We start from the raw sequence: 15,015 nt of genomic DNA on the forward strand, positions 1-15,015 counted from the left end.
AACAGTGATAATACAAAAATGTCCTTAAAAAGTCATGTTAAATAAACAAAATGTCATAGTCATACTTGATAATTTTGTGATACAAAAAGCCATACTATAGTACGTCCCAAAAAAATCATGAACATGTAATTGTAAAGTATGTCATGAAAATGTTTTATTAAAAAGTCTTTATTATTATTATTATTATTAAATAACACGTATAATGGAAAAGTAATATAGTAACATTTAAAAAAAAAACTATATTGCAATATGTTTTTATAACACTGACACACTATATGACGATATGTATTTTTACCCAACCCTCTGGTTCACCTTTTGACAACTCTGGAGAGGAAGATTTGCACCTGTCTCCATTTGCTGCACACCATCGTCATCCCACGCTCCTGCTGGCCCAATACTGCTGGCTAGGTGTGCAACAGTATTACTAAAATGGAGAGATGCCGCATTGCCCACCCACATTCAGTGGCTACGAGACATTATGTCCTGTCTAAACCTAAAATACTGCAAGTTGTGGGGACGTTTCCTGGAGTACTTTCAGAAACATCAAACGCGTGTGAGACGATCAAGCGGTTTGGTAAAGGTGTCAGCTGATATTGTGGATACAATTGACCGAATTGAGCCTCGTCTGTAGGGTGCCTTATGGGCTCAGCCTTAGAGAATGGGTGGAGCGCTCAGATATCTGGAGTAAAGACACTACTCTGGAATTGAACTGCTCCTTCACCTCAAAATGGGCCTGCTGAGGTGGTTTGGGCAGTTAATCAGGATGCCTTCTGGATGCCTCCTGTTTGAGGTTTTACGGGCATATCCAACTAGCAAGAGGCCTCGGGGTGGACCGAGAAGACACTGGAGGGTTCAAATATCTCGCCCGGCTTTGGAACGACTTGGGGTTCCTCAGGAAGAGCTGGAAAGTGTTGCTTTGAAGAGGGGCATTTGGAAAACCCTCCTCAGCCTGCTGCCCATGTCTCACTGTTTTTCAGTGTCATATTGCAACACAAATATAAATCAATGAGTCAATGAAATAGAAAACATTTATTCTCCACTCTTTACCAATAACATACAGCACAGTTTGAACATCTAATTACCTATAAAGCAATGCAAAATTGTTAACGTCACTTCCCATACAAGAATATACAATAGTTTAACATTTTTTATAATAAGTTTTATAATTGTACAGTTCACACTGAATGTAATATAGAATTGTTTTAGACAAAGATTTAAAAACTTTAAAAAAAAAAAAGTTTTTTTAATCAAACATTTTTGCAATTAGTGCATTCTTTTTCAGAGTTACAAATCACAAAAGGTTGCACACTTAATGCTTGTGGTACAACTTTAAAAATTCCTAGGTAGTTAATTTCCCTTTCCCACTTGTAAATAACAATAATTCCACAATTAATCAGCATCAGTATACAGTAATTATAAGAATTCCTGGGAAAGTGAAAAAGATATAAAAGTTCAAGATTTTGTCCATTGCAACACAACATTGCCTATTAAATAAAACTGAAAGGTTGTCCCATGACAGCTCTGGTTTGAAGTCTAAAACAAAATCTCAACGTTGACAGCGTATCCTTTCACACAGAATTAATTATGCTTTATATAATAACTGTGCCAATCACAAGCTTCAGTGATGAAGACAATGTTCTCATTTCAGTAGTGCGTCTGCATGGCCTCCACCACGCTGCTCCCAGCTACATTTAACCTACTTAATACCACCTTTGAAAATGGGTTCTCAGAAACAAAGTTATTTATATTCATTGGGAGCAGCCAATAAGCGAGACACTACCCTAATTCAGGCATATTATTGTCATACTGCGGTGGCGGAGTGATAGGTTCAATGGTCACTGGATTCTGTGTGGGGCTGCGGATTTGGATGCGGAAGTCCTTCAGGTGCAGTTTGTCTGACTTGATCCTCCTCACCCGGAGAGGCCGCAGGAAACGGCTCGCCCGGCTGGCACTGCGAGTGGGCATGCTCGGGTTTGATTTGAGGCCAGGAGGGTCAGGCTGGATCTCAGCAGAAGGTTCAGTTGCAGCTGGTGTGCGATCATTTACAGCGTCGACCTCGGAAGGGTTGTCAGCGGGCTGGGAACCCTCATTTTCCACAGCGGCTAGGATGTCCTCGTAGGACGGCAGCTGGGAGGTGCTACTGCGAAGGTTGCTCCGGTGGACGGGATAGTCGGCGCTGCCGACAACCTCCTCGTAGCTCGGGACGTTGTACGCTGGTCGCTCTGCCTCTCTGCAAAAGAGTCTCAGTGAGAATGTGCAGGGTATAAATAAAAATCATCACACTTTAAACTTGCAATAACTATACTGAGGCCTTTTTAGGAAAAGCAGAAACAAGCCAGAAATACAACACCGACATATCACTTATGTTGGTTTATATGACAAATGGTTTCAGTTTTTCACATCCAGCAGATAAAGAGCAACATTATCCTTCATTTGGAGTTGTGTTTATGGCCAACTGTCAGTTGTACAGTGAGTCCAACTGTCACTCTCTTTTAGCTTCGTCTTTGGCAACTCCCTGGAATATCTGGTTCTTTAGCTGCTGAACTACGTTCACCCGCTGTCTGTACAGAAGCCTGCTGGGGCCACAAACAAGGCGAGGAGAGCTGTGAGACTGAACCAACACAAGTTCAGGGTTTGTCATTTTCACATTACACATGCTCCAGACATTGATCTATTCTTAATATAAAAATATGGATTATGGCCACTATTTTCTTCCCTATAAGCCATGATGGCATACGTTTTTTATGTACAAGAAAACAAAGGAAATAATCCCAGTAGTAATTTGGTGCCATCCATGTGTTGCATTAGCACAATAATTGCACGTTAGTGCACAATGTGTACCAAAATCTGAGTAATACTGGAAGTTGAGAACATCAGAGAAAAATCTGAATAAAATAAAAAGACAAAAAGGGCCATGACTTACATTTCCTCCTGCGGCCTGGCCACATGGTTCATGAGGGGGACTCCTATTGCCGCCGCCTGAATACTTGCGTTGCGTCGTCTCTTCCTACTTCTCACTCCGAGGAAAATGGATAAAAGCAACATCGCTGCCCCTACTCCAACCAGCACCATAGCCACTACTGAAGGATTTGAGCGGTCTTCCTCTTCCTCATCTTTATCGCCGTCAGAGCCTCCAGTGGAGTTGCTTGGCTTGGGGGAGCCATCCGAGTTCTCTTTGTCCAGCGGTATTATAGTCCACACAATCATGACGATACCCAGGGCTACGAGTCCCACTCCAAGGGCGCACAGGGCATAGTGAGCACCTGAACCAGCGCCCTCTGTGCTGGAGGACCTGTTGCGACTGTTGTCGTCGCCGCATAAACCCCGACTGGAACACATCGCTGCAGGACAACCTGGAAAACAGAGGATCACCAATACTGTGAGATGTGACTAGAGAAAAGGAAACAGGAGCCACACAGAAGTCAACCACATTACTATAAATTATATTATTACTAAGACCCATTCATTAATGTAAACACTTGATCATCATTATATCTGTTAAGTCAAGCCCAAAAACCAACAAATGTGTGCATCTCCATCTCAGGCTCCCAGAAGGAGATTGTCTGGGATTCACAACTCAGATTAGGTCTAAAAAGCATATTATTGTTGCATCAAACGATTAAAACCTGGCCTGACTGCATACTGCTCTTGACAAATCTGGCGGAATTGATGAATTCATTTCTTAATTTACAGTTTGTATAAAAGGGCTGAGATTGCTAAGTGTTTGAGCAACAGGAATGAGAGAGCAGGTTGACAAGTGAAGTGCGTTAGGAACTCCACACAAGTCCTAACTTGACAATCGGAGGGACATCTTTTGACCGAGGGTAATGACGCACAACTCAAAAAATGAAGCGACACAAAAAGTAGTTTATAGTAAAAACAAAAATAAATGCAATTCAATACAACAACCTTGCAAAATGGCTACTGTTGTGAAACGTATGTTTTTTTTTGCTGCAACTGTGTCACGAGGATGGTGCAATTTTTTTGTAACTTTAGCCAGACTGTAAGAGTTAATGTTACTGTGGCTTTTTGTCTGCAACACATGCATCATTGGGTACATCCAACTGTGGCTGAGTTTCTCCATGTGGTACTGGCAAGTCTGTGGCACCTCTTGGACTACTGGTGTCAAGTCTACAAGACTAGTTGTGTCACTCCTGTGACAACTACTGGAACTGGCAGCTTGTGGCAACTGCTGACACCTAAATACATAAAAGAAGAGGAAGTGTGGACTAAATAGTTTTAAATTATATTAAAAAGGATGATTTATTTACTTTATTTTAGCCGATTGTTGAAAATGACTATAAAAGTAATTATTTGGACATTTATTTCCAAATAATTGGAAGTATATTTTGGTCCTTTTTACTTCAAAATCAGCAAAATCATACATAATTCAAATTAATGATACACAAAAAAAAAGTACAGGGAGATTGCTTGAAGGATGAACACAGAGAACCTCAGTTGACTCGATAAATTTGATTTAGGGCAGCTGACCTGTCGTAACAACAATGGGTGTTCCCAGGAAAAGTGGCTCCACCGCAGCTCCGTTTTTATTTTTTTATTCAACAATTGCACATGTACAATTTCATAATGTGTCAATAAGACATTCAAACTCACATGCCAGAAGTGCCGATGTTCGCTTGCCGCTGTCCTGGCCCTTGACTGACACCTGAAACGGACTTGCCACGGACTTGCCACTAGGGACCAAGTAGTCAGAGAGGTACCACAGTCCTGACTCATGCCACACGCTTGCCACTGTCCTGATACTCTGTATGCCTGCCACAGACTTGCCACACGCTTGCCACTCGGGGGCCAGTAGTCAGAGAGGTGCCACAGTCCTGACTTATGCCACACGCTTGCCACACGCTTGCAACACGCTTGCAACAGACTCGCCACTGTCCTAATACTCCACACGCCTGCCACAGACTTGCCACACGCGTGCCACTCGGGGGCCAGTAGTCAGAGAGGTGCCACAGTCCTGACGCCTGCCACACGTTTCTCACAGACTTGCCAATGTCACTTAACTCAGACTTAATTTACTACAAGTGTAATCGTTGACACATTTGCAACTGTCCACAGACAGACAGACAGACATACCAAAGTAATCAAATCCGCCTCTGTGGTTGGTTTTGCTACACAAGGTGTCTCCAGGAACAATTGTCAAGATGAGACACAAACATAACCACATTGTAATAATAATTATAATACATGTCATGACAATTTATTTAGGTTTTTTTTAATTTGTGTTATTAAATTAAGACGCATAAAATACTGTGATAAATAATTAGTTGGAGTTGGAATAATTCCATTTTGGGCTATTTCAGATTTGGGTTTATTTATATTACTCCAATCCTCATCATAGCATTATCTTTTACAGTTCTTTCATCCAATAGAAAGCAGCCTGCACATTGCCCACAGAAGACTAGAGAATGCTGCTCTATCAAGACAAAGTTGCATTGTGTGCTAACAGTTTATTTTTTGTTACACACATTTTAACCTTATTTCCAGTTCACTGCATTTAACATCAAATGTATAAAGCTTTCCCCAGTTATTGCAGTCATATTAAAATATCTAAAAAGTTGGAAAGAAAATCGTAATATTGTGATGTTTATTTCATCCATATTACCTCGCCCTTTTGTGAGTGTGAGGCGAGGTGCACTTTAATACAAGGTTGCACTAGTTTGAGTCACTAGGTGATGGTGGGCCACAGAGTTTTTAGTGACACATTTATCTCTGGCATTTGGTGACTGTAGCTGGCTGCTATCAGTTCAATGGAATATAGAGCCCCTCATATAATGGACTATCATCATTACCAATGCTAAAATACGGTGACAGATTGGCATCACAGTGGTTTATGATTTTGTCAGTTTGCATGCTGACATCAATGGCTTCATTATATTCTTGTACTGAGCTTTGTTTTGCATGTTAGAGGCTGGACGGTGTTCATGGGTGTGTCCTGTTCCACATCAGGACATTTTAAACCTTTAAAAAAGATCAATCTCTCCTGTAATAATTATCACATTAATAACTAACTGCTTGAATGAAGATACTTTTGGGGTAATATAAACTTCTAAAACAGTCAACTTTTACTGGGCAGGTTCCGCTGCTAGTTATTGTGTTGTTTGTAAAGTAGGAAGGCACAGGAGGAGGACACGTCCTCTCACAGGAGCGACACTTAACAATTCATCGAGACACAGAGACCAATGTGAAGATAAACGTGCGAGCCATCGACGAGCTCCGGTTAATCTCTGAAAGGGAGCCGACCAGGTGAAGGTGATCTGGAAGAGGCCTTACCTTTCGCCGTTCAATGCGCAAGGACTTCCCTCTTCACCTGAATCACACAGGTGTTTTCAGGAAGATCACAGGGGGAAAGAGGAAGAAGACATAAACGCAACAGCCGACGCCCCGTTCAACTGAGATTCGTGTTCAATGAAATCACAAAGCGTTTTTTATAAATACCTATATGCAACGTTTACTGCCACGGCAAAAACTTGAAGGGAAACTTTTGGTCAAATTCCAGCCGGAGTGAAGCCTCCCTTCCCCAGGTAGTAACGCGTGTCCGTGACTGGATTTCCGCGTGGTCCTAGCGCAGGTAGGGTAACTTCCGCTGGGGACAATTTAGTGATACAAGGTGGATACGTCCCGAAACAGATTATTAAATGGATTAAAATGTAATAATATAATACAATAAAACATAGTAAACGTAGTTGGCATGAATTGAGACGTGCAGGATACATAAATTGCTTTAACAAAATGTTCTTTATTCAGAATCGTTCTAAAGGAAATACATATTATTGTGATTGTAATGACTATCGATTAGTCTGCCAATTATTTTCTACATTATTAATTACTACATTATATTACCGGTAACAGAACCCAGGAGATTGCTTGTTTTTTCCACCCCAAAAAATATTCAGTTTTCTATCATATAAAACGAAGGAATGCAGAATGCAGGTCATATGTGGATCTGTTGTATGAAAACAGACTATTAATAAGTTCACCTCTAATGATTAGTGTTTGAATATTATTAAGGCTAAAATAACCACCCATGTATATAACTCCTATTATTTATATCATCACAACCATTAAAGATATACAGCTGACAAAAACAATGTTACTATGAGGACCATTCAGTAGCTGTGTTGGAGCTTTAGATTGTGTCACACAGTCTTCCTCAGTAGATGACGTAGTGGCCTGAAGGTTAGAGCCCCCAGAGGTTACTGCTTTGGGTGCAAAGCAGCGCTCTCCCCTCATTACCAAACTTAACCCACGCCTACTCTGCTGCAAACTGATTGGGATGAAATGCAAACAGGAATTTTGTTGCAGTATTATTTAATGAAAAAAACGTAATATAAAAAAAAAATCATCAACAAGCCAATGTGACACATCGAGCACATTTTGAATATATATTATAACTAAAAATATCAAATATCATTCCAAAGACCTTCATATATAGGATAATATCTTGGTTGATGTTTTAAAAGAGATTTCAATGCATTTGTTTTGAGCAATGAAAATAACAGACCTATTTGAGTTGACAATATATTCACCTTTAATGATAGCGTACATGAAAATCTCTGACAGCAGGGTGAAGAGAGTAAACAGTCGTTTTACCTCTGGTGTTAAAAGCATACACCATTGAGTCCTTCCCTTGTGTTTCCATACAGGTTTGAACTCGTCTAATTTTCCCGCTGAAACAACTTTGCGCTTGGTGACTGAAGGAGACGCCCAGATTGTGACAGACAAACCGGTTTTCCACTATTTGGATTGGCCTCAGGTGTTCAGCTCACACGGTGTGACCCAGTGACATTTAATGTGTGTGTTTTCATGCTCAGGAACAAACTTTAAACAGCTGTGTTATAAAATATGAATAAACTGTACAAAATGCCAGTACAATACCAGTACATTCTCTCCATTGCTCTCATAATATAAGTAACAGTATGAACATGAGCAGATAATTTGCTTGAATGTTTACACATAAGCACTTTCATACCCAACGTTCAGCTGTATGTTTTATGTACATATAACCTAGATGCGTTTTGTTAAAAAGAATATTTAAAAATTCACATGAAAACCAAAACAATTGCAGTTCTTCAATTACTATATTAAGTATAACATGAATGAGAAGATGGATTTTTTTTTTTTTATCAGTTTTCAAAATGACTGAATTCATATTAAGGATGATCCTGGGTGCTAGAATCATAAAAGTTTCAATTGTTCCCATTTCTAGCTCCCCCACATGTCCAGATTACATCTATTTTTATCATTGTAATGACAATTAAACAACATCTCACTCATATGTACAGCTGCTGACCTGACGCGGCGACGTATCTCTACAGTAAAAGCCTGTTAAAATGACTTTTTTCCTATTACTCAAGCATAATCATTAATTTACTGTAATGTTAGAAATAGTCAAGAGAGTAGCGCAGTAAACAACAGTGCTGTGAGACCTATTCATATAAGGCATCAAAGGAGAACAACACTGTGTTCATTTATATTTTGCAGGTTATTCTTAAGCCTTGTAAACTCATGATATAAAAGTAATTTCGGCATTTAGTCGGAATAAAACAAAATTGACTACGGCCATGAACTCATTTCCCTGTTTATAATATTTAGAACAGCTCCTCAGGGTCAACTTTTTTTCTTTTTTTCTCTTCAGAGTATGTGTTATTCTAATATTGACCAAAGCATAATAAACTATCATATCAAGTGGTACACCCCTTGAAGATAACTTACTCTTAAAAATCAGTCAATGCTGAGTGCAGGTCACTCTGAGTAGAAAACAACTATAATACAATGACAATGTAAACAATAGCAACAACATGAACGATCTGGATGGCGGAGGCTGGTTCAGACATTGGTGATTTCAACACTCTTGTATGTGTGCATCGGGCTGCCTTTGGCCCGGGGAACGGCCTGAACTCGGGCCTCTCTGGGAAGAGAACCACAGCTGCCGTGGAAGCCCAGACCTCGCTCCACAGAGTGGTTGTTGGCATGTAACCTCAGCGGACTCTGCAATGGAATATAAACAAGGCATGAAAACAGAACGTAGACTTTCTCCATACAAGAACTTTTTTTCTATATCTTAAATGACTACTTTGTTCAGATATTACCAGCTGACAATGAAGTGTCAGCTGGTAATATCCAATGGAAAGTCCCAACTGCAGGACAACTCATTACAAACACTTTCAGTTGCATTGTGTCACCATTTAATGTTTAATATGAACCTATTTTACAAGACTTATACTTTTTTTAAAATTTATTTCCAAAATGTAACATGCAACCAATTAAAAAGATTTCTAAACAATTTCTAAAACTTCCAACAAATGAAATGTTCTCTCACTATTTGACACTTTTGAATGATTTCTCCCTGAGTCATTTCCCATGTCAACATCTTCTGACACAAAGAAATACATCACGTAGCTAGTGTGGGTGATGTCTTTTATAGGCCTGAAGGGACGGGCTATCAGTGTTGCCGACTTGGCAACTTTCTCGCCAGATTTTGTGACTATTGGAGCTTGCGTTGCCAGCTACTTCCATTGAAAAAGAGCTGGCTGCACTGAGCCGCCAGCTCTTTTGAGTTTTTTGTTTGGGTCATTTTGCTTATGTAGCGTTCTCGTGCTGGTTTCTCAAATGTTACTTCAAAGCCGAAAAGAAGCTACTTTCTCTCAAAAATTGAGAGATGATTTTAATTAAAATCTTGAGCTGTGTAATTGTACAAGGCTTTCAAATAGTTGTGTCATGCAGAATGAAAGGCAACTAATTGTCATGAAAATAAAATAAAAAGAAATGCTGTCCTTCTTCGTGCATGTGTCGTCTGTCTGGAAATTGCAGCTGAGACAAGTGCAGAACCACCACCGTGTACGTTAATAAGAGAGCGCCACGAAATGATACCTTTCCTGATCTTCTCATCGACAGCCTCTCCTCTGCAAAGCGGTTCACCGCCACCGGCGAAGAGGAAGCGATCGCCTCGCTGCTCTGCTCTGCACTGCTGAGAATACAGGAATAGACTAATTCATTTATGTGCATGATGTTTATATTTAACCTTAGATGATCAAATACATTTCCAAAGGTAACAAAGTAACTGGCAAAGATATTTAATATTGTGGAACAAACTTATTTGTTGCATTTGCAGGATAGAATGGGAAAGTATGCAACAAGAGTTGAGGGTTTTTCAATCTACCTGTGAGGGACGGCGAGTAATTTTGTCTCTTCGTACAGGTGCCGATGCAACATGTGCTTGTTGCTGGGGATTCCCAGCGCTTTGGCCATGGCGTCTGTGTCAAAGGACGGATCCAGAGCCATCACAGCTCCATGAATCCCTTTACCCTGAAGATTGTCTGCAAACTCCTGGTGAGAACACAGACGCAGACTTCAGACTTTATCTACAGTTCTGTTAAAAGTCAAATGTAACAGTAATTCAAGGTGAACCACAATCATCGTGGTGTTTTAGTTTCTAATGTTACAATTCCACCAAAAACTAGCACGTTCAAATAATAAAAAGTTTAACTATTACTCATTTTTGATGCAGAAAAAACTTTTAGTGAGTTTTGTCTATTTTCTTTCAGCAGTGCCGAGGCTTTATTTAAACTTTTAAATTGTAAGTACATGGACTTTGACCCATGCATTTAACCCATCATAAGCATGTAGGAGCAGTAAGCTGCTGTAAAGCATCCAAGGAGCACTTCGGGGTTCAGTGTCTCACTCAAGGTCGCGGACACATGCGTACAGGAGGAGCTGGAGATCGAACCGCCGACCATGTGATTGAAGGGCAACTAAACTAACTTCTGGCCCAATTATTGAAGGACTCCTTGAAACTATGGAAAGTATCTGGTTACAGTCTGCTCTCTATATCTCCCGAGCAAAGGGAATTACCGTCACTGACCTTCCACCCACCTTGAGGTCTATGTCTCTGATCCACTTCATTACCCTGTGACATGTCCAAACAATGGGGTCCCGGTCTTGGTGCTCACATTTTGCCCTCTGTGCCTGAAGGGCCTGCAAAAAAAAACACAACGCACAGATTACTGCACAAGCACTCATGTGGGAAGTACCAATACAAATATAGATAGAGGTCAGGGAAGGATGACGGCCTGCTTAAGCTACGGTGGATAATTATGGAAATCCTATTATTAGCCTGTAATTTCCCCACTGATGGACTAACAAAGGATTATCTTATCTTATCTTAAATCAAATCCAGTTTTGTGAGTGTCGTCGAGTTAAACTTCATGCAGTGGTTGAGAAACGGCTATCGCTTCCTGTTCATCTAGTATCATATACATGCTGATCCTTAATCTGACCTCTTTATCGAAACTAAGTATCTGCAGGAGCTGTATCGCCAGGAGCAGACTGGTCTGGTGGAACTGGTCGCCGATGTTGAGGAATCTCTCCAGGTCCCTGCGGCTCAGAGAGTTCAGCACACGCCCGTCCACGAGATGAGTCTGGAAGGTCTGCGAGTACTGAGGCAACCCCACGTCACTCAGCCACGACGTTGCAACCCAGTGGTGGTCCATCGCCGACGCCTTGGATAGTCTAGAAGATGATTAGAAAACGCCGATCAGCAGTGATTGGAATATTTGTTCTACTGAAGTAAGAGTAGAAACAGTGAAAATACACCACTAAAAGTTGTAGTCCTGAATGGTACTTAAAAGTGTGGAAGTATTATGAGCTAAATGTCAGAAATAAGTGCATTGCAAATGCATTTGACTGTTGTAGCTGGTCCAATCTGCAAAGCAACCAGTATCTAAAGCTGTGTAATAAATGTAATGGGACAAATAGTATCCTCTGGATTGTAGTCGAGTAGAAGTATAAAGTAGCATTGTAAGGGAAAAACTTAAGCGCAACTACCTCAAAAGTGTAGAGGACTTGAGTATTACATGTACTTGCTCTACTCTTCCGCTACTGATAACTAATAATACACGTTAGTGTTTTGTTCGCTGCTGCTCACCCTTGGTCCCCTTCAGCTCTCCTGTAATCCTCAATGGCCAGTCTCAGTTTCCTGTGATGAATGGGATTACTGACACCCAGACCCAGCTCCAAATCCTCATCCGTCAGGCCCAGCAGGACCTAAAGAACAGAAATCCAGTTCTTAATCAAACGAGAGCAGCATCTTACCCTGCTCTGAAGCACAACAACCACAGATGCCACAGGTGTACCTTGCCACTTTTGACGTTTTCAGAGCAGGCTCGGATATACATGGGCATTCCCATGACGACCTCCAGCCAGGCCTGGACGGCACCTGCCCTCCAGAGCGACATGCATGTGTTTCGAGTGAGCTCCGCCTGCTGGAGGCGGTCCAGCTGCTCCTCGCCGTCAGACAAGCTCTGCTGTGTGAGGCTGTCAGAGTCTGGATTGGTCAGGAGAAGTTATGGTGTAGCATGCAGGAAGGGTTCAGAGTCAGAGGGATATGGAAATCAACAAAAGTGAATCATCTGGGGAAAGGTTAACATCAAAATCAGAGGGCATTCACATTAGAAATTCACAGAATCTCTATATAATCCTATATATATCAACTAGTGAAATTGTGTCAAAAAAGTAATTGAAATTGCACCAAATGGCCACTAGGTGGAGCCAAACAATTCATTGTAGCTACACGTCCTCTATGTCTTTGCGTGAACTGTATTGCATATAGAAATTGTTTCCCGGAAGTATTAAAATAAATGAATACAATCCATTTCTTTGTTTCATGAGAGCATAGTCGTCCGGTGAGTTCTACAACTACAGTACCGTGTTTCGTAAAGTTGTTAAAATACGTCCGCGACTATCTGATGATTATGACAGGACTAAAGACCAGTAGGAGAATGTATTAGAGACACAGGGATTATTCATAAAACATCATGCAGGAAAACACTGATTCATACTGAACAAACAGATCCAGGATGAACGCTGCGTGTTTACCTGAGTCGTCTCCACATGCTGACAGAAACACTGCATGCAAAGCCCACCATCTCTTTTTCAAAAGAGTTTCCATAAGAAAACGACACAAAGTTGATTTTTTTTCCAATGGACCTGAGTGATATGAATAATCCCCAGAGTGCAGAAACAGACAGCTGGTAATCACAGATGAGGAGTTACTCACTGGCAGGAGAGAGTTGCCATTAGAAATGGCAGGAGGAGAGGGAGAGACACGTTAGGCTGGGACACAATAACAAGATTACTCATGGAACAGAAAACTGCCACATAGGATGTATTCAGTTACTAGTTTTATTTTTAAAATAAGATTTCATTTCAATTATAATTCATTTTTGAAAATGCTAAAACCTCCTCAACACCTGACTGCAACAGCTGCAGCAGATAAATATTTGAAGTTACCTCTTCTTTGTATTTATTCTTTTTAAATAAAATACTTCAATAAATTTACTCTTTTATGCAACATCTCCTAAATTACAAAGCATTTAGCATAGAATTATTAGAGCCACATTTCCAGGAAATGAGGAGGGATTCTAAACAAAACAAAGCCAAAACAAACAAAACAAAAAATAAAAGGGGCCGTGCATTCATAATGCAAGGAAGATAACTTGGTAAAGGGAAAAGGTAACACAGGAGCAACACAGGATTATGGAGAATATTAATTTGATTGGCAATGAATGGACATTTAATCAAAGCAGAAAAGAGGGATCATGCAGGTGTTTAATGTGCATTCCTATGTCTCATATTGGCACGTTAGATAGCTCTCAGTAAGACATGACTCAGACGTGAACAAGGTTACGAGGCTAGCGCTAACAGTGACAGAATGAGACGCAGATTTTCTCGAGCTGAGTGTTTCACCTTTGGCACTTGCACATGGTTTCAACAGCTGATGAGAGGTATGTGACTATGCATCACTGGAAATCTTTTGTTTGTGTCTTCAGGTCCGTGCAATTACACTTTAAGGAAGATTGACTTTCCAACTCTTGTTAACCATTCATTCATTATTGTAACTGATAATATGGTATTGAGCGTAAACTGATGAGGAAGCTTCATGAAAAAAACCTCCCTGCTGCCCACATTGTGATATGTTTATACATGAGCCAACATTTCAAAAATGAACATGATGGCAATCCAGTACCAGCAATACCTCTGAAACAAAGTACTACTTTCCATTCTAACAAGCAATTTGAAATAACAGAATTTTGGCCAATGAAACTCCAAAAAAATCAATTTCTTTTTAAGCCAATCAGATGATATCTTTTCTTTCATAACAGGAAATGGGCCAAGTAAGATTGGGAATAAGAAGGAACTTTGAAATCAATGTTGCAAAGCATGATAAAAGCAACTGTAAAGTAACAAAAGCCAAATGACATTTATAGTAAAAACACTAGTTTCACAATAACTCCTATTTACATATGAACAGCGGTCCTTCAAGTCTCCAGTTATAAAAAAAACATAAAACATTAAGACATTCGGAAGATAATACAGCATAAACATGTCTACACATAATAATAAACCCATGTATATATTTATATGCATGTAAACATATATACATATGCATACATGTACATCTATAAATATATATCTAATTTACAAACATACAATTTAAAGGTAATATACTGTACATTTATGGGGATAGCAGTCTCTTTTAGGCATTTCTTTTAAAATGTACCCTCCTCCCCACTCCCTTCTCCAGACAAACCCACACACAAAAGACTCTTTACACACAGTTTAAGCCAGGTGAATATCCATACACATTTACCACTCACACACAGGGTCACACACTCACTATCACCAGTCAGCATCCTCCTCTATGTAATAATCAGGGGTGGCTGTACCATCAAACAGGCCGGGGTCCAGTGACTTGCGTTGCTTGCCTCGAGCGAACACCCGCGACAGCGATCCCAGAGTCATCTTCTCCTTCTTCTTCTTACGCTTCTGGTCCTCCAGATCCTCCATGGACTGAACAGAGCACAGGAGACAGCGAGCTGGGGTTTGTCATCTCATACAGCTGAGTCAGAGCTATAGTTCATCATTTTGGGAAATATGCCTATTCACTTTCTCGAGAGTAAGATTGGCTAGCATAGCTTAGCACAAAGACTGGAAACG

At 40.4% G+C, this 15,015-nt stretch overlaps 3 protein-coding genes across 3 annotated transcripts in view; all 3 read right to left on the bottom strand.

The window, feature by feature from the left end:
* Nucleotides 1-1,278: 1,278 nt before the first annotated feature.
* On the bottom strand, nucleotides 1,279-3,339 carry tmem51b (transmembrane protein 51b). Its single transcript, XM_068595029.1, has 2 exons — nucleotides 2,924-3,339; nucleotides 1,279-2,230 (listed from the first exon to the last, which is right to left on the bottom strand). The coding sequence occupies exons 1-2, from the start codon at nucleotides 3,337-3,339 to the stop codon at nucleotides 1,777-1,779; spliced, it is 870 nt and encodes a 289-aa protein (XP_068451130.1). The 3' UTR covers nucleotides 1,279-1,776.
* A 4,046-nt stretch (nucleotides 3,340-7,385) lies between these two features.
* Nucleotides 7,386-12,358, bottom strand: LOC137796760 (kazrin-A-like). The gene is made up of 7 exons (XM_068594866.1): nucleotides 12,153-12,358; nucleotides 11,945-12,063; nucleotides 11,298-11,529; nucleotides 10,894-10,995; nucleotides 10,181-10,347; nucleotides 9,892-9,988; nucleotides 7,386-9,009 (listed from the first exon to the last, which is right to left on the bottom strand). The coding sequence occupies exons 1-7, from the start codon at nucleotides 12,252-12,254 to the stop codon at nucleotides 8,848-8,850; spliced, it is 981 nt and encodes a 326-aa protein (XP_068450967.1). The 5' UTR covers nucleotides 12,255-12,358; the 3' UTR covers nucleotides 7,386-8,847.
* The window catches only part of LOC137796759 (kazrin-like), a 96,072-nt gene continuing 93,414 nt past the window's right edge, over nucleotides 12,358-15,015 (bottom strand). The window contains exon 10 of the mRNA XM_068594865.1: nucleotides 12,358-14,868. Within this exon, the coding sequence (XP_068450966.1) occupies nucleotides 14,698-14,868 (171 nt within the window). The 3' untranslated portion in view covers nucleotides 12,358-14,697. The remainder of the gene's footprint in view (nucleotides 14,869-15,015) is intronic.

This window comes from Clinocottus analis, unplaced genomic scaffold (assembly GCF_023055335.1).
Source record: "Clinocottus analis isolate CAN_PGR_092001 unplaced genomic scaffold, fCliAna1.0.p SCAF_3, whole genome shotgun sequence".
Lineage (NCBI taxonomy): Eukaryota > Metazoa > Chordata > Actinopteri > Perciformes > Cottidae > Clinocottus > Clinocottus analis.

Bases quoted from the DNA above. Each gene is read 5' to 3' on its own strand.
- LOC137796760 (XM_068594866.1), bottom strand. From the start codon at position 12,254: ATGTCGCTCTGGAGGGCAGGTGCCGTCCAGGCCTGGCTGGAGGTCGTC. The intron at 10,996-11,297 runs GTCAGATTAAGG...TTTTTTTTGCAG, and splicing joins TACTTAGTTTCGATAAAGAG to GCCCTTCAGGCACAGAGGGC. The intron at 9,010-9,891 runs GTATCATTTCGT...ATTCCATTGCAG, and splicing joins CGATGAGAAGATCAGGAAAG to AGTCCGCTGAGGTTACATGC.
- tmem51b (XM_068595029.1), bottom strand. From the start codon at position 3,339: ATGTGTTCCAGTCGGGGTTTATGCGGCGACGACAACAGTCGCAACAGG. The intron at 2,231-2,923 runs GTAAGTCATGGC...ACTCTTTTGCAG, and splicing joins GCCAGGCCGCAGGAGGAAAT to AGAGGCAGAGCGACCAGCGT.